The sequence below is a fragment of the Protomyctophum bolini genome (assembly GCF_963924005.1).
Source record: "Protomyctophum bolini genome assembly, chromosome: 15".
Taxonomy (NCBI): domain Eukaryota; kingdom Metazoa; phylum Chordata; class Actinopteri; order Myctophiformes; family Myctophidae; genus Protomyctophum; species Protomyctophum bolini.
The window spans coordinates 29,207,990-29,227,648 of record NC_137876.1 but is presented as its reverse complement, the minus strand read 5'-3'; the positions used below and the strand labels follow the sequence as shown (position 1 = coordinate 29,227,648).

Below are 19,659 nucleotides of genomic sequence, written 5' to 3'. Positions count from 1 at the left end.
TAATGATCACTATAATAGGCTATTGTGTATCATAGGCTTATGAATAAAAACATGCTGTTGTCTGATAGGGTTGAGTGTGTATTGTTTTGCTGTATTGGAAGATTAATTGTATTTTTTTAATTTCAAGGACCTCCAGTTTGATTAATTAGGCCGTGGACCCCGATGTGATAGGTTTTTATTTTTTATATGTGAGACCACAGCAAAAGCTCTGAGAGTGTACACATGATAGTTACAGAACCATAAAGATCCATTATCATCCAACTATCAATAATTTGGCTGATGAGAACCCTCTAGTCTAGTCTAAACCCTCCCCGAACCAGTGTAGTGAATGTGAATGTGAAGCAGGTTGGTGTGTAGAAATATAGTCTGCCAGAAAAAGGAAATCATATCAACTAAATAGAATAATAGTTTATAGTTCGACAAGACACATGAACCTACAAATCCACCCTGTTAGTGAATGATTGACATGTCCAGAGGTCAAAAACGGAGTCCCAGCCGCTAGTTTGCACGGTTCGACTGGACCCTTGACGCCCCGGCGCAGGCGAACACTTGTCCACAACAGCTGGCCTGAACGAGACGTGTTTTTCTTTCGGAGCTTAATGTGGTGTTGGTTTACCAGCTTTGTGGATTCTCCTTTTGTGTCTGTTAACCAGGGACTTAGTGGTCTTTGTTCGATTTATATTTTAATTATCTGCTAAACTGCATATGAGGAGCACTGTGTGGGAAAAGTGCAGAGGGTTTGCGCTGTGGGGCTGACTGTGGGCATTTGGCACTGAATTAATCTTCAATTCTGTTTGGATAGGATGAGACCCTGCTGTCTACCGTCAGTCCAGGACACAGAATCTATCAGAGCTGTATGGAATTTCAATAAGTCACTGAGCCTCCCTGCATGGGTTAATGTAAGTTGGATAGTGCTGAACAATCTCAAATTCCTTTGATACATTGCTACGTCTAGGTTTTCTTTGTAATTTAGGCATCCTAATTAAGTGATCACTATCACTATATATAGGCCTTTGCTGAATGCAACCTACTTTAACAAAAAAAATGGTTTTAGAATAAACTTGAATTGTGTTGAGGATAAACCTATGCTACAAATTATTATTCCACGATGGAGCAAGTGGTTTAGTAGCAAATACTAGTAGACTAGGAGCACATGGTATAGCATTGAACTTGAAATGGAAATGTTGGCCTATTACAAATATTTGGACTTGGTTCTTGATATATTAAGCTATGTCATCTAATCCAACTGTGTCTGTCATTCTAATCCAGTTTTTTGGGAAAGTATATATATAGCATTTCCCTGGTAATTTGGATTTATAATTAGCCTATTTAGAAGTAACAGAAACACGATTTTCTCATTTCCACAAGGCCACTCTAGGTCGATGACTATGCACTTGGCCATTCACTTCATCCCCCTTTCTGCCAGGCATGTGTCCATGAACTCTGGATCGACAGATAAAAACTCATTAGAGTGGGGGGGCCCGGAACCAATCTGTAATCGATACCTGATCTCCTCTTCACAGACTAAATATTTAGATTTACATAGGCTAAAGCTCAGAAACATAGACTGACCCCCTCTTTCTTACACAGCTGTTGTATCATCTCTACATACTCTATGAAACATACAAAACATCACGCTTGTCTGAAGTGAGGGGCGCTCTTACCATCATACATCATCATACATCACATTCCGTGCTCAGCAAATCAAATCCTCACTATGGGGTACACACAGTCACACAAAGCTGGGCATAGGAGGGGCTAGCGCCCCTCGAAAACATGATACAAGATGTGGAAAGTAAAATGATAAATGTCTCCTCAGCAATTATCCTCAATATAACTGCACTATCATACTTTGCCAACACACGTCTAGCCCAACTCACAGGAACACACAATGCCTGAGGGGTGCTTCAGGATATACGGGATTGAGGTGCGACTGTGAGTGATGGGGACGAGTCACTCAACAGCTGTTGTTCTGTGTGAGAATCTCGAGTTGACGAGGGTGTCACGTAGGAGGACAGGAGCAGGCATTTCATTACGTTCAGCAGGGCTGAGAATGTGAGCCCTGATTAGGTATCTAATTACCCAGTTTAGACTCTAAGTAGGCCATTTGCACTCTGGTGCTTGAATTGGTTCCATCACAACCTGACCGGGTCTATCCGTTTCTCTTGGCCCCATAGAAAAGTGTCCCACCGGCATCTGTCCCTTACTGCCTTTGCTTACATGCGTGTGTGTTCAATCACAATGTTCTATTTTACAGCGTGGATTAAACGCTGTTATATAACAGCTGGCGTCAGGCTCTCAGTGCACCGATATGAATCTGTGGTCCTGATGAGGCCTTGACTGACAGCTCTACTCCTAGAATAGACAAGGAATGGAGGGGAGGAATCCCCCTTTGATGAGGTCCTAAGCTTGGAGTTGATCCTCTTTAGGGAGCCAGGCTATAGGAATCTCTTGGTTCTACTTTTGATTGGCCGGACTAATAACTTAATTAGACAGATTAGATTGTCAAAAAATATTACTAAAGATCTCAGGCCTCCTCTTTAGATGCTCTATGACGCTAGAATAGGTTTTGTCCGAGTCTGATTAGCGTTAAGTCGAGAGATGCTAAGCCGCCTTACAATCTCATTCTGTATAGTTTCATGTTGCATAGTAAAATAATAGGCTCCATCTTAGTAAACAAAACATCGAAAAAAAAACTACCAACGATTAATATTGTAGTTGCTACGGGTGGCCAGCAGATGCCAATATAGGCTTCAACTGGTCTGTGGTACAGTAGGTAGTGGTAGTCTTGGGATGGGAGTCAGTATGATGTTAGTGAATATGATTTCCATATTGGGGAAAGTTTCCGCACATTCTGACCGCCTTCCAGTACAAAATAAAAGTTCTAAAAACTAAAAGAATTTACTTTCTTGTCCTACTGGCAGTGTGCACAGGACATTTGCAGCCGAATAGTCCAGTGGTCTGAGATATTAGCAGCAGAAACAGACAGGCACTCAATGCATCGATGGCTTGCCCCCTAAGTTCCACACTGTGAAGAAATATTCAAAGCATTCAGAAGTTATCAGAATACCCAATGTGTACTGTGGGTAAAAACTCGATAACATGCAAATGTAGGAGTGCCCAACATGCTCACTGTACTGTACTTTTGATTTGCATGAACAGAGGACAGGGATTTTTCGACTAGTGGTTCATGCAGTGACTGGAGGTCACACACAAGCACAAAGATCAATGCTAAGGATCAATCTCTACACAGCCTATATTATGTACCACAGGTTTTGAAAGTGGGGGCCACGGACCAATTGGAAAGGAGAGGAAAATGGGAGTATATAAAAGCATAACATATTGTCGGCAGCATATCATAGTAAGGATCTTTCAAAATCGTTCGAAAATAGCAGATCAAGCTCACAAAGCCTCGCAACACAACTGGTCTGAACTATCAGCTATTTTCACTATTTTCAGGCTTTTATGTTTCACAGGGGACTGCAGGCAGAAGCTATATGGCTACTGGGGGTCCACCATGGCACATGGAAATCCCTACTCAGATAGAAGCATATGCTGCACTACGTGCGTGTGTGTGTGTGTGTGTGTGTGTGTGTGTGTGTGTGTGTGTGTGTGTGTGTGTGGGTGTGTGTGTGTGTGTGTGTGTGTGTGTGTGTGTGTGTGTGTGTGTGTGCGTGCGTGTGTGTGTGTGTGTGTAAAATGTAAACAAATTACCCTTTCAAATAACTGAGAGTTGGCCAGACGTTTTAGGGCTTTAGCTGATGATCTGAGTGAGCGGGACAGGTTGTGGGGTTGGATCAGGCTTTGAAGGTATGGGGGTGCCATGCCTTTGGTTACCAGTAGGCCAACATCAGTGTTTTGTACTTGCTGTGGGCAGCAACTGCAAGCCAATGGAGGGAGCAGAAAGGGGGAGAGACATGCAAACATTTTAGCTGGTTGAAAACCAGGCGTGCTGCGGCATTCTGGATCATTTGGAGGGGCTTAAGTGCACATGCTGAGAGGCCAGTAGTTACAGTAGTCAAGTTTTTATATGACTGAGGCCTGGATAAGGAGCTTGGCTGGGCAGACATGATAAACATATACATACCGGTACATATTATATAACCCTAACTGTGTGTGTGTGTGTGTGTGTGTGTGTGTGTGTGTGTGTGTGTGTGTGTGTGTGTGTGTGTGTCACTCACACACACACACACACACACACACACACACACACACACGACTTCATGCTAATTGAATAAAAGCTTATAACCGTGTTGCGCAACATCTCACCACTATTCTGCTATAATATTGTTCACTTCTCTGTGCTTCTATTCTAGGCATTGATATACATGGCCTTAAAATATCCAGTTCACTTTAAATAAATTCTAACGGGTACAAGGATTTGTCAAGTGGACCATGTTGTGGCTCCAGGGACTGTTTATTCGGTCTTTACTTGAGTGGAAAGTCTCAAGTGCTTCTGTCAAAATACCCACCAAATAGGTGGGTACATCTCCATGAACAAAGAAGACTATTTGTCTTCAACCAAACTAGTATTTTAATATGGGGGCGGCTGTTGGTTTAAGAAGTGGCGTTTAATTGAATCCCCACAATTGGTGGGAAAATCTGTGCACCAGAGGAGAATGAGGTAATTCTTGCAATCCCTGGTGTCACAATACCCTTTGAGCAAGGCACTGAAACCCCAACTGACTTTCTCAGTGGCAATAAATAGGAGACAGTTATTGTACTTGGCAAATAGCAGGTGTGAAAGTGTGATGATATGAAGGAGTGTCAACAAACCCTCTATGGATAAATAAAGACATGATGAATTCACCCATCTACAAAATCATAGTCTGGTTTCCCATATTGATTGTAAAGAAACGATGTCAGCCAATCAAAAATAAATATCCCAAAGCTACAAAGTACATTCTTCTATTAAACTATTAAAAGAGTCGTTCCCAACAAATGACTTATTTTCTATCAATTACACACATTCTTAAGCCAATCATTTGATGACCGGTTCATCGGGACGGTCAGTAGGAGACTCAGTACGATGGATACTCTTTGAGAGTGCCGAAAGAATAGAAAATACATTATTTGGTGAACTACTCCTTGAACACAAAACCTTTTCAAAATACTACCGGTATAAGAAAGCAGCTACAACCAGCTGAGCAAAGTCCTCTGCATGTGATTTGCCTGCTACACATTAGTAGTGTACTTGATTTATATGAAATAAACAAATATTTTTATGGCACTTGCAGGCAGTGTTGCAGTCTTTAACAGGGGCCACTGGAGTCACACACTTTTTTTCTTTTTTTTAAATATTTTTTATCCCACGATTTTGTAACCCATTTTTCACCCCTGTGTCAATCATCTAATGTGATCCTGAGCTCTACACAGTACACCCTCCACCAACCTAGTCCCCATACATGGAGTCACACACTTTGATAAGTCACCAGCTCTGGCATAATAAGAAATGATGCAAAGCCTGGCTGCAGAGCTAGATCAGGCAGATAACACAAAGCAACGCCAACTCAACATCAGGTGGTCAGTCACATGCACGCTTCACCGATTGGCACAGACTATTTAAACATCCCTGCTTACTGCTCACTCTGTTTGATGCTGCCACTCTGCCATCTTGCTGCACTGCTATGCTGCTGTTGCTTTGAGCTCTATGAAGATTTTCGCACTCCCACAACCATCCTAGCTAGCATACCTGGCTTTGTTTCTACACAATTCCCTTTGGAATCCCTAATTTAATTCCCCGTAATGTATATTGGTCAGATTATGCATTTATTATAAACATTTTCATGCTTACAGGGAATTAATGAATCGGGACAGAGCCTTGATCAACTCCAATGTATACAAATGCTCAGATATTTGAGAACAGAGTTGAATTGTGCTCAGACATTATGACAAGTAATGTTTTTTTTTTTTTGTCATCAGGTTTAATGCATGTTGCTGGTGTTACTCAAATGTGGGCTTCAACCGAACTGTCTCTCTCTGTCACTCTCCCCCTCTGCTTCTTGATCTTTACAATCTTCACCAATGATTAACAGTACTTCATAAGAACAATGTTGGTTTAACTACAAGATATGCTGAAATATAGTTTTACACCCATAGATTATCAACTACAATAATCTAAATTGTAAATATCTTCCCCAAGTAATCCTCTGCCATTAAAGTATTCAGTTAGGCACATTAAAGTATTATTAGGCACTTGCCTAATAATAATAAATTAATTTGTAATTTAAATGGTTAACTTGAAGGGTTTGTGCAAAGGAACAGAATATGCAGCTAAGCCAAGCCCAGGTAATGTATAACAAAGAGTCTAATGGCAGGGAGCTACATCTGGAGCTTTTGGCCCACTGACAGAACTTCAGGGTGTTTAACTGCACACCACACTTTCAAATACAAGAGAAACCGTCTCCTGATGTGACCCAGTGCTGATCTCGGAAACAAAATGACTGTGGGTTTACTTGGCAGCTCCAAGTGGAGCTGCGTGTGTAAATGTGTGGCTGTGTGCCGGAAAAAGCAAACGTGTGCTCAGAAAAATGACCATAAACTATTAAAAAATAATAAAGGGAATAATAATTAGTTCACCAGTTGGTTCATTGCTCAGCTGGCTTTAACACAAGACAGTTTATATCCCTGACTGAATCAGTCAGCGCAACACACTCTACCCAAGCTGTGGGTAGAACATTAACCCAAGCTGTGCTACTCATAAGCTGAGTTGGCCACAACAGAATAGAACCAACCCAGAACCTTCAATTCAAAGGCAAGCAGCCAGGCACTCTACTGACTGAACTGGACACTAAACTCCTAAATTCCTTACTCCTATAGTGTACCGTCATTTAGCAATATATGTGATAGTAACAGACTGGATATTAGCTTAACTGATGACCTACTGACATCTGTTTTTGTGTTCCGCCTGGACACATCGCACCGCAGACCCCCTTTTGAGTCACATATTCCCTGGAGAATCACTGGGCTAGAGGCCTAACATGTCATTACAGCATCTGTCTATGGTCTGTTAGAATAACGATTCCCAGAATTCAGTTTGAAACAAAACCATGAAAGTACCACTCCAAAACAAATGCTGCAGGGTCCTAGCATTGAGGATACTTTGGAAAGCAACAACAATGTTGTCAGAAACCGTATCATTTCAAACAAATACTATCCTGGGTCGCATTATAAGCAGGGACTAAACTATTTGGTCTTCAATGTACTTTTTCCACGAATGATTCTTGAAAAATGGAGGTCGTCTTATAATCAGAGTCGTCTTATATTCGGACAAATACAGGATACTATATACCTGGGGGCAGGGCCGTTCAGTGTCTTCGACAAGTGACTCTAACACTTAGAAAAAGTAGTTCATAACATGTCTACAGTGGATTTTTATTAAACAAACGCTTTGCAGATTGAAAGAGGACAATTCAAGCTTTCCCTACAGCTGCAATGTTGGTGATTTTAACGTTGTTTAATACAAGCAGATCGCAAAAGCAATTTGGATGAGTGGGGAGTCAATGGAGGGTATTGCAACTCTAGATTCATCCCATTATAAAAAATCTAGAGTTGCAAATTGCGGCTAACCTCATAGAATGCTTTTCAATTAACAGATATGCCTTCTTAAAAGTTAATCAGCAGCTCAACTAATCAAAGAGAAACAAAACATTTCAAGAGATGAATGTTTGAAATGTTTTAGCAAAATCCACAGACAAACAACAACAAAAAAAGTGGGAACATATTTAGTTTTCCAACAGGACAATACCCAAAACACACCTCCAGGCTAAGGGCTGTGCTGGAGTGCTGCATCAAATTATAATCAAATGAAATCCTAACAGATCTTATTAGCTATTCCCAGACTCTGCCATGATGGGAGCCAGAGGGAGGATTAAATATTCACTGGGTGCCGTGGTGGCAGAGCATATCCTCTCATTTGCTAAATTACCAATTTATGATGCTGAACAGCCTTTTTAAGCTCCCTTTCAATCCAACAAAGTTTGTTCCATTATCAAAACAAAGTAGTTTCACGTGGCCTCTAAGTTCGGACTATATATGACAACGAGAATTGTTGAATGGGCAATTGGCTGAATATGACACCATACCTTTTCACGATAGATCGCCCTCTTTTTGGTCCAAAGGCACAAAAACAGTCAACTCCAGTGAATCTGAATGAAGGCTCATCCATCAGGACTCTATCCCATCTCGGAATCCCCCAGGAGGAAGTCACTAATGTTGCTCTGGAGAGGGAAGTCTGGAGCACTCTGGTGGAGCTGTTGCCCCCGCGACACGACTACGGATAAGCGGTTGAAGATGGATGGATGGATGGAGAACCCCTCACCCCCACCCCACTTAGTATCCTATTAAAGTAAGCAGGGTGTCATCTCACTCCTCAGTCCTCCTGCACCCCTGGCTGGCCCCATGTGCAATCCATGCACACATTGTGCATGCCAACTGTTGATAGAGCATAATATACATGGTTATAAAGAATGGGCATATTTTACATCAATATCTATCTATTGTATTGTAAAGTAATTAAGTAAACCTAACCATATTGACCTACATTCTATTAAAAGGAGATAGGAACTAGCGCTGTATGGCACTTCACTTTAACTTGTATTATTCATTATTTATTCATTGTCTTCATCAAATGGAATGTAGTTGTCATCTCTCTCTCCCACCACCAAGCATGCTATGGCTGTGTCTAAACAGTAGGACACATTTTACTCAAGAGAGCATCTGCAATGAAGTCATCTGAGGCCAGCCAGCCATCTGCATAAATATTTTCATTTCAACGGGCAGTAGACCCACAGCGTGTTCACATCAGGCGCATATTTACATTACATTCCGAAGCACAGTGGGCCTAGTGCATAGCAATCCCTTCATATTAGCACATGTGTTCGCAGCGCTGCTGGACTTCCTTGTCCTGCAGAAAGGATAAAGGCGTGACGTCGCTGCCTGCAGAGGGGCCTGCGTGCCCGAAAGGAGGAGAGAGGCAGAGGCAGACACAGAGAGAACGAACACGCACTGTCGGGGAACGAGGCGAGCGCGTATGCGGCAGCCACACTGCGAAGAAACGCACAAGGAGGAGAAAAACGGCACGCGAGAGGGTGAAGTCGACAAAAAATATATATCAACAACTTTTAAGGCCACGAGGGGCAATAATGCGGCGCTGTCAGCCGCGGAGTTAATGCGACTGCACACCTTTGACGAACAGGAGGAAACGGCGGGTCTGTCGTCTCCGCGTTTCGCTTTGAGCCCACCGCCCTGTGTCCGCGGATACTATGTCCTCGCTAATCGCAGAGGAGACGGAGCAGAGATGGGTACCTACACACGTCCAGGTGACGGTTCTGCGGGGCCGGGGCTTGCGAGGCAAGGGCAAACACGGGACCAGCGACATCTACACCATCATTCAGGTGGGGAAGGAGAAATACTCGACTGGTGTGGTGGAAAAGACCACCTCTCCAGAGTGGAAAGAGGAATGCGCGTTCGAGTTGCAACCGGGGGTTTTGGAGGACGGGGGCCGGAGCGCCTACCCCCCGGGGAGCTGCGACTTGACGCTCACGGTGATGCACCGGGCTTTAATCGGTCTGGATGTGTTTCTTGGACAAGCAGTGGTTCCCCTGGATAAGGCCTTTCGTGACAATGTATGCGTGAAAAACGAGTAGGTTCTCATTCTATGGCTAAGCAATATTTCAGTTCTCTTTTTATGTGTTTATTTTCAATATAGCATACAGTTAAGTCGTTGTGCTTGTGCTACTGACCCTAGACTGCATCGGTTTAGAAAGAGCATCGCTGAGGCTGCTGTATGTTCTGTATTGAGTTTATCAGGCAGTGTCCTGTCTAAGTTGCTGATGGAAATGGTTGCCGATCAGTTAGTTGTACAGGTTTGAGTCTGAGCCTGAGGTAAAACAACTGTCAAACCTGTCACATTGCGCTGTTGTGCTGTGTGTGCTGCATCAGGCCCCTGCAGACACACCCTCTCCTCCCACGGATAGTAAACTACCGGTAGTTTAGATTCAGTGCCCACTACTGGCTGCCCTCACTGAGGAGTGGAACACCCACCCCAACCTGCTGGTTTATCACCAGAAATGTTCTAGAAGAACATCAAAGTTATTCCTTTACTATTCCTGATAACGAGAAGGTGCTGCTGCATTAGTTTTATTGGGTATTCTTGGAATCTCTCTCTCTCGCTCTCTCGCTCTCTCCCTCTCCCTCTCTCCCCATGTGATGTACCACATGGATTACTGGCTGTCCTAATTCCAAGGATTATCTAACAGTTTGACCATCTAAAAGCTTTGGAGGTATTTTTGACATGAAATAGAGTAGACTATAGAGTGATCCATCCTAGACCTTGTAAAGTCAACAAGATTGGTTGCAGTGTAGCAGGGATGCTGTGCATGCTAAAACAAACATGAAACCAGTATAGGCCTACACTCCATAGGCAAAAACAAATGTGTTTCAGCTATAAGATTCATCGGCATAGGCCTAATCAAAACCATCAGAAATTGTTTTTTGCTGCTGTGGACCAATTTTCTTTTTTGGATTGCCACAAATGGCAATTATCCAGTCCATAATGCTAATCAATAGAGTTCTTAGGCTACCTTAATCTGAGGTGTGTGTGTGTGTGTGTGTGTGTGTGTGTGTGTGTGTGTGTGTGTGTGTGTGTGTGTGTGTGTGTGTGCGTGCGCGTGTGCGCACACACACTCTGTACTTTCCCCACCAAGGTAGTATTCATCTTGAAACTGTCACAACAAGACATGGCATTGTGGTGACTAGAATAGATTGACTGACTAGATAATTTCCTTCTTCCTCGTTATTTTTCCTCTAGCCTTCACTCGTAGGTTGTCAGAAAAGTGTCTCATTGAATACACTTCACCTAAGGCCCTGACACTTGAACACAATATGAAAGGGGAGCCATTTGCCTCACTGACAGCCCACTGAGCTTGGTCACTTGAAGGTTATTGTCAGACAGTTGATGTGTCAGCAGTTTGATGCCCCTGGAAGATTCAGTGGCTTCACGTGGCGTTCAGTAAATCTAGTTTGGACAACAAAACTATCTATGCATATGTAGCAGTGGCTCACAACCTCAGCCTGATGGCCTAAAAAGTCTAATATCTCCCTCAGGTCATAGGGATATCCCTTTGCTTAGTGCTTAAGTTGTTGGCTTTCCACACGGGCGACCCGGGTTCGATTCCCGGGTGTTACAATGGTGCCGTGAGTCGTGATGTGGATCGGGTTTCCTCCCTGTGGGAGGAGGTCAAAAAGGGGGGTGAGGACTGGCTCACAACCTCAGCCTGATGGCCTAAAAAGTTGAATATCTCCCCTGAGTCATAGGGATATCCCTTTGGATTAGTGGTTAAGATGTTGGCTTTCCACATGTTTTTTTTGGGGAAGATTGTGCCCTCAACAAGAATGTATCCCTGTAGCAGTCTATACTACCAAAATGTAAATCCCGGTCTGTTGCCATTCTGTTCCATTATCATATATGTTTATGGTATGTTTGCATGTTCACTGTCCTAGATGGCTTTCCCAGCTTTGTAGTGTCTCTAAATACAGTAACTTTAATGTTGTGGAGTTCAGCAGAAAATAATGGCTTATTTCCCCATTAAACCATTAAAGGGCTGTGCATTTTTAACATTTTAAAAGGGAATGTTAACAGCTAGCAAAGGGCCTGAAGGGTCATCAGTCTCAACACAAATGACCAAGTAAGCTGTCAGTTAGAGAGGGAAGAGAAATTGCACTTGCATGTTTTTTTTGCCATGCAGCATCATGGTGTTCAGGTCCAGTGCTGTGGAGGAGGGTGCCAGGGGTGGGTATGAGCCAGTGCCCTGTGTTCAGGTCCAGTGCTGTGGAGGAGGGTGCCAGGGGTGGGTATGAGCCAGTGCCCTGTGTTCAGGTCCAGTGCTGTGGAGGAGGGTGCCAGGGGTGGGTATGAGCCAGTGCCCTGTGTTCAGGTCCAGTGCTGTGGAGGAGGGTGCCAGGGGTGGGTATGAGCCAGTGCCCTGTGTTCAGGTCCAGTGCTGTGGAGGAGGGTGCCAGGGGTGGGTATGAGCCAGTGCCCTGTGTTCAGGTCCAGTGCTGTGGAGGAGGGTGCCAGGGGTGGGTATGAGCCAGTGCCCTGTGTTCAGGTCCAGTGCTGTGGAGGAGGGTGCCAGGGGTGGGTATGAGCCAGTGCCCTGCCAGAAGCCTTGTCACTTACCTATCTTTAATATTTATAAGGTCTTTCACAGCAGGCAGAGACTGATGGTGGTACAGTTCTGCAACTATTCTGCAGGAGGACTCTGATTGTTTTGTTTACTACAATAATTGTAGATTAAATAAATAACATAGTGGTGGTTGTATCAGCGAACCCGAAGGCCTAGTATGTATCTAGTAGTGTTGAGAGTGTGTCAGCTGGTCTATATCTACTTTAGCTCTACATGGAAAATTCCATGAGGAAAAAGTATGACTGAATATTAATGGACAACCAAGAGTGCATCATTACATTGTTGGCCACCTGCCTAGATATGTATTTTATTCTGCCTCCATGTTGTATTTGACAAGCCTCAGTTGGGACACGAATTCACTTTGGAAATGGGCCCATTCCCCAATGGCAGTACAATATTCTTTAAGTTTGCATATCCAGCCCGCAGTTTGATAAGCATAAAGTAATTAAATGGATGAGTAACGCTTCCCGATTAAACATGTCCAACATGTCTATGCTTGTGTCAGCAGTTTCTAGTACACTAAAGTTTAAGGCAGAGCATTTTACCCTATGTATTGCAGAGGAAGAGACTGGCTCTAGTTTAGAAGTGCATGAGTGCTCTGCTACCACTGTATATAGCAGATTCTCAGAATGGTGCACAATGGGCACTCTCACCTTGCAAATGCATGCACACTGTGAGGAGGAAGCTACAGAAGACTCACACAAACAAAAATAATAGGTGATTCTTTTGTTGCATGTTAAGATACAATAACAAGTTATAATGTATTACAACTTACTTTACATTGCATAATACCTTTTTTGTATTCATAGTCATTTTTAAGTGGTGCAACCACTTCATTAAGGAGCTTTGTGTGTCTCTGGCTGCCTGGCTGGGTCTGTCCCTGGCTGGCTGGATGTGTCTGAGCACGAAAATAGCATTTGGTTAGTTTTCAAAACAAAGTGTCACTATTGTGCAGCCTAACACACACATACATATTAACTGTATATATGATGATTTCAGGTGTATCAGTACAGTACAGTACAGTACAGTACAGTACAGTACAGTACAGTACAGTACAGGGACCCTTACTATTATTTGCACCACTTACTTCACACAGGTTTTTGAGTGGTGCAACCACTCCAAGGAACAGAAATGTCCGTGTTAACCTATGTGACTATGTCCGTGTTACTGTTAACCTATGTGACTATGAGTACCAGTAGGAGCAAAAGTGGCACTGTTGTGCCAGAAACAGAGAGAGAGAGTGCTGCACTGTTGCCTGCTAATGAGAGAGAGAGAGGGGGGAGAGGGGAATTGCACCACTCAGTTCACACAGGTGTGATTTTTTTCTTTCAATTGGGAGTGACTGCTGAATTAGGCTGTTTGAATATAATGTTTCTCGTGAACCTTTTCAATTGCTTTTTTTTTGTTGCAACTTTATGTTTTTAAACCAAGGATGTTGCACAGTACCTGTGAACATTCTTATGTGCTCATCAGAAACTGATAAAAAAGCCTCTTGCAATTTAGAGACTATTATTTGTACTAGTAAGTAAAGGCAGATTTGAAACATTTGGGGAGGCAGATCTTCCTTGGCCTTACGTCTTGTTCACATGACTACCGAGATAATGCATGTTTGATTAATTGATTGATTGACAGTACATTTCAAGCACAAACTCAGTCGGTGGTGCTATAACGGGCCGATTTTGAATCTTTTGGGGTGGAGGATCTTACTGGGATTGTGCGTTTCACTGCAATTGGTGCCTGAGATAAGGTGTTTACAGACGGACAGACAGACAGACTCACAAAAGTGAAAACATAATCCCTTGCCTTTGGTCGTTCAGCCTGTTGCACACCATGCAGAGAGCAGCATAAAGGCTTAATGGCTTTATCAGTGAACCTGGAATTTCATGGAATAACATATTTATTCAGGTTAGGTTTGCAGAGCAGTGAGAGCACATTGGGTGTTGGTTCAAGCAACACCCTGTTTGACTTAAATATATAGTTGCAAAACTCCATACCTGGGAGGCTGGAGCTCTGAGATGACTGATTTTGAAATCTTAATCCTTTCCTGGCTTTTGTGCTTGAGGACTTGTGCTTTTGTGCTTGAAACAACAAAAAACTAGAAAGTCTACTAATGCATTAGTTGTTATTTAATATGCCTGGCTCTTATCATTTTGCATGAAGTTCCCACAGGCATTTAGACTGGTGAGATTAACCAAGAAATCTAGAGTGAGTCTATTCAATAGGTGGAAATGGAGAGAACCGCCATATATTTGTAATAACGCCTATCACGATCGATAGCTACATATCACGATACAGATACGCGTTGATTTTTGAATAATGAAATCAATTGAATAATTTACTTTTGCAGAGTTCTAAACTACCGATTGCCGATGACCGATTTTGACAAATATTTATTTTTGGCAGAAACTGATTATGTTAAAGCCGCATCACACACAGCATTTCCTGCCGTATCGATATGGTACGATACGATTATCGTGCAGGAATACAATGCCATTATTGCCATATCGAACCCACCCCTAATAACACCTGGTCTGATACTTTCTTACTCGACTGCCCAGAAACATCTGGACACTTGGCAATGTTTATGCCTAGTCTCCCGTAAAAGACCTTTAAGTCTTGGTGCACCTTAAGTAGATGGTAGGGGAAACACTGACAAATTAAATGAATGGATTTTTAAAACAAATTAATAGATTTATGTCTTTAAAAGAATGTTTTATTCTTGAACAAAGGGCAAGTCTTAAGAAGAAACACTTTTTGCTATAGTACGCTCACAGATATTTTCCAAAACGCACACAAATGTGATCAATGTGATGTGATCAAGGTGTATATGAGTCCGTTTTACCAATTGGCTATGACTGACTTCCAGAAAAGTCAAAGAAAATATTCCCGGAATTGTGCTACAACACAATTGACTTTAGTATTCCTGATCCCTGGGTTAAGACTGAGAAGTGATATTTAAACATACATTCCCATACAGTGAATAAAAGTTATTGTCTGAAGGGTCAGTCTGTGGTAAGGCCAGGGCTCATCACATCCAGATGTGGAATGTCGTTCCCCTCTGGTCTCCTCCATGCCTGTTCACAGCTTCTGCTAGTGAGGCAGTCTAGAAAGCCAGACACACGCAAGCACACAGTGTTGCCAGATGGGAAGTGTTGAATTATCAGGCTTAAATTTATTGTATTTGAAAGAAAACTATTGTACACAGCCAAAAAAGAGAAATCACACTTTCATTTCATTTCACAAACAATTGCGTAGGGGAATTTGGTAAATCCATACACCTTTTGATGATATGGCGAAAATGCCCAAATTATTTGGACATTTTCGGAATTATTTTTGATCATACAGAGGGTAAAATTATCGTACAAATACGATAATTATCATACATCTGGCAACACTGAGCACACATTACCCATGTTATTCTACTGTTCCTAGGTATAGATTTATTTTGACGTGTGACATACTGAAAACCGTGTGCATGTGTTTGTTCCGACGTACTAAGAGACCAACAGGCATTGGTCCGACACCCTACACAAAACCCAACCCTAAACCTAACCTCACAGGAAGCCACAGGTTAGTTTTAACCTGCCACGCATGTCAGGAGCCACGGGTTAGTTGTAACTGGCCACATGTCGGGAGCGATGGTGTTGTCGGACTAATGCCTGTCGCTCTGTTAGTATGTCTAACCAACATATGCACCCTGACCCAACGAAGACCATCCCCTAACACTGACAACATCTCAACAGAACATTGGATGACCTTGAGCAAAAAGCATGTTGAAGCCTTGCTGCTTGCTGTTGTGCTGCTTCTGGCTCCATTAACTGTTGATATTTGCACAGTGGTGATTTTGCTGCGATGTCATTTCAACCCCACCCCACCCTGATGGTCTCCATTCACCTTTAGTTGAATGTCTATCTCAGAGTGAGTGAGATCCCAAGAAACATGACATTCTCACTAATACAGTACAGGGTTTAAATTACAAAAATAAGTTAACTTCTAACCCAAGTCAAAATGAAACCTAGTCCCCCAGACACCAATAATGCTCCAGAAACGGTGTCTTGTCTGCCTGGCAGTGGCTGCAATTTCCCACCCTAGAGCACTTCAGAGAACACTGGAGGAACACCTGAATATGGATAAAGTAGGTTAGTAGTAGTGTTAACCTAAAATAAAGCACCAGCAGCAGTCCCTTGAATTGATCTTGTATGTTTTTTGCCCTTCCCTGCATTCCTAAGAGGATCAGAGAGACGGTGGATGATGCAGATGGTATCGTGCTGGGATGGGGCGGAGTGGATTGTTGTGATTTCCTGTTTTTGGGAGATGGGGAAGCAGATATGCGGTTGTGTGCCGACGAGGCTCTGGAATGGGATTGTTTACAAAATAGATGTCTGTGTAGTGCAGACTGTGACTCTGCTTATCTGTTCCAAAGGCTTCTCTCTTAAAAAATCATCTTGTTCCTAAGATGTAATTTTTCAAAAGAATTCTCAAGCTTGTTCTTTTCTTTTTTCATTACCGTCATTTCATTACAGTAGTGAGGTAATGTTTTTGCCCCCTGTCTTAGTGTCCATTTGGCCCAAGGAAAAACGAATCAACTTTTCATGCAGATTGCCCAAAGGGGGTGTCGAATGGCAAAACATCTTACCTCACTTTTCAACAGATTTAACATAAAACAACACATGGGCCCATGGCTCAGTTAGAAGAACTGACTAACTGCACACATGTATCTTGGAAGTTATAGGCTATTGGCCAGAAGCACCCCAACAAACATGTTCTGTATTAACCCTTATTTATACTACGTAGGTTGACTGAACGTGCATGCTCTTTTACAAACGTGTTGTCTGTCCCTAACATGCATGTCTCTTTGGTGTGGGAGGAAAACTGAGCACACAGATAAAACCCTACATGTGATCATCATGGAGAAAATGCAAACTCCACACAGAAAAGCCTCAGTCAGAATTGAAGCGAGATGCGCTCAAGTGGTGTTAACGTTCCTGCCCACCACTGTGGAGTCTATAGGGTTTTTGAATCTGCAATGGTGCATCCGGCTTTGTTGAGTATAATGACCCGTGTTTGGGGGGGGGGGGGGGGGGTGATAATTGTAACTGCACATGTTTGTTGTGCTCAGAAGACATATACACTCTAGTTTTTCCTTGCATAGGCTCGTCACTGTTTGTTTCCGTTTTGTACTTGGTAGGTTTGGTTACATTCAGATTTTGTGCCAGTTATTTATGTGCCACATGACCTATAAGCACAGGTGCACAGAAATATACCTATAACATTTTCTGCATAGTCTGCGAAAAGCAAGACAGTAGCCGTCATGAGAATAGCTTTTTAGAAAATGCCTTTTGTCAGCAGAGGCTGTGTCCCATATGTTTTCCGCTTCTCATGAACAACACCTCAACCTTTTTAATAAAGCAGGATAATTTCACTTATCTGTCAGTGTTAACTTTGCACAAGTAATCGGGTGCAGTAAAATATAGCCCATTTTATTTTTGTATACTGGGCTACTGGCTAATTTTGGGCAACAGTGAAACATTTCACTGAAGCCGGGGTAGGAGGAAAAAACACTGTTGTCCCTGCTACCACCACCCAGCAGCAGTGCCTCCGGCTTGGCCAGTCGCTCCAGTGAACACAATGGTAGTGTTAGTGGGTAGGAAGACAGCAGGTCCCGCCCCCTGTAACAATAATTTAATCTCAGATCATGTGCACTGTAGTTGTAGTAATTGCAGCCACAATCTTACAGTAGAGCTGTGATTCACACAGACAAGGCTCTTCTGATTTCTAGAATGCCTGTGCATCCTTATCTTTTTGACCTAAAGTGTGTTTGATATTTGATAGATTGCTTAAGTTGTGTGGGACATAAGACTGTACTATTATGGATCTCGCTTCCTATTCCTTCTCAACAAAATAACAAGAACTGAGTGGTTACAGACTAGCTAAATGGTGAGGTCCTACTCCTAAATTATAGTCCCTACTCATGCTGCTACCACAGTGATGTTGTATAATTTAATTTCATCATGTGAATGATTACATTTAGTATAGAATATAAAAGTCCTACACAGTAAATCCTCAGTGTTAATTTGTAACCAAATGAATCTATAGGTCTATTTGTGGTCAATTACATTCTCAGAGTTTTTACTGCACACACACACACACACACACACACACACACACACACACACACACACACACACACACACACACACACACACACAATGGTTTTGGAATGTAGACCACACCCTGGCCACAGGGTGTTTTCCTGGCTATGTTAGGAGGAGAGGAAGGAATGATACTATTGTTGGAGCATTGGTGTGAAACTAGAGTCGACACCATAAGCAGCATTTCGTCACTGTCGGGTGGAATCCTTGCATGTCCAAGACCATTCCTTTGTTATTATTAAATAAAACATTTTAAATGGATTGTGACATAACAATTCTGAGCTTAATTGCACCCACAAAACCTGACATTTTTACATTCAGTAGATGAATGTTAAAAGGGATTTGCCAGCAGATGTCACTGTATTCACGGTTTTGCCTATTCTCATTGCAGCTCAAAAGGCTTCCAAACCCCAGAGAAAACCCCAGGCCACAGAAAATCCATTGAATGTTCAAGTTCAGGTTGTTTGGGTGTAATTGGTCATAAAACCTCAAATAAAAATTAATTAATTAATACGAAACCTTTAAAATAATCAAAATAGCCGATCTACAAACTCACACCGTGGCGGATTGTGAGCTTATAGATTTTCACTTTTATACCACTTTTATACTTTTTTCACTACTTTTTGCGACACTTTTTTAAGTAAATTTTATTCAAAGAGTATGACATTATGCAATTTTCACAGACAGAGAATACGACTATTTGGTTTTTTTACATTTTCTCCCACAACTCCTTTCCCAGTCATCCCCACCCACCCACCATCTTTCCCCACGAGGCCAGACATACAAACAACATATAAACACAGGTATAAAACCAATAGGTTGAGTACAAAACAATACACACAACATACAGTATATACACAGGTATAAAACCAATAGGTAGACAAGATACTAAGATACAAAGAAAGGGATCATATGGTTATGATTAATAAACAACTTCAATGGGGGTAAAAATAAGGGTAATAATAGGTAGACACTTGTATGATTAAGTAGGACATTAATTCATGAAAAAACATTGCGGAGATGCAAGGTCTCTGCCCGACGGCAATGATTTCCGAGTGATGTTGATGTTTAATTTTGAGGAGCTGTTTTGACACAATCCTGAGGAGAGGCTTTGTGTAGTTCTCATGTGTGAAATAACTTATAACTGTCCAAGTCCAAAGGTCACGTGTTTTACCAGAGCCCTTTGTTCCAAAATGGGTCATTCAGTGTGTTTACATCAAGATTGTTTGAACCGCCAGGCCGACAGCAGGCCCAGATATTTAGTTTTCAACCCTGTGGGTCGATGCCGTGTCATTAGTGTCATTAGTCCGACGACTCAT

At 42.4% G+C, this 19,659-nt stretch overlaps 1 protein-coding gene across 3 annotated transcripts in view; it reads left to right on the top strand.

Annotated features, from left to right (window-relative positions):
* Positions 1-19,659, top strand: part of rab11fip5a (RAB11 family interacting protein 5a (class I)) — a 70,689-nt gene that overhangs the window by 28,617 nt on the left and 22,413 nt on the right. The window contains exon 1 of one of the 3 annotated variants that reach the window (XM_080784191.1): positions 8,972-9,643. The exons of 1 other annotated variant lie outside the window; for it this stretch is intronic. In XM_080784191.1, the coding sequence (XP_080640317.1) occupies positions 9,264-9,643 (380 nt within the window). In that variant the 5' untranslated portion in view covers positions 8,972-9,263. Of the gene's footprint in view, positions 1-8,971; positions 9,644-19,659 lie in introns of those variants that run through there. One more of the 3 variants, XM_080784192.1, reaches the window with a different exon arrangement.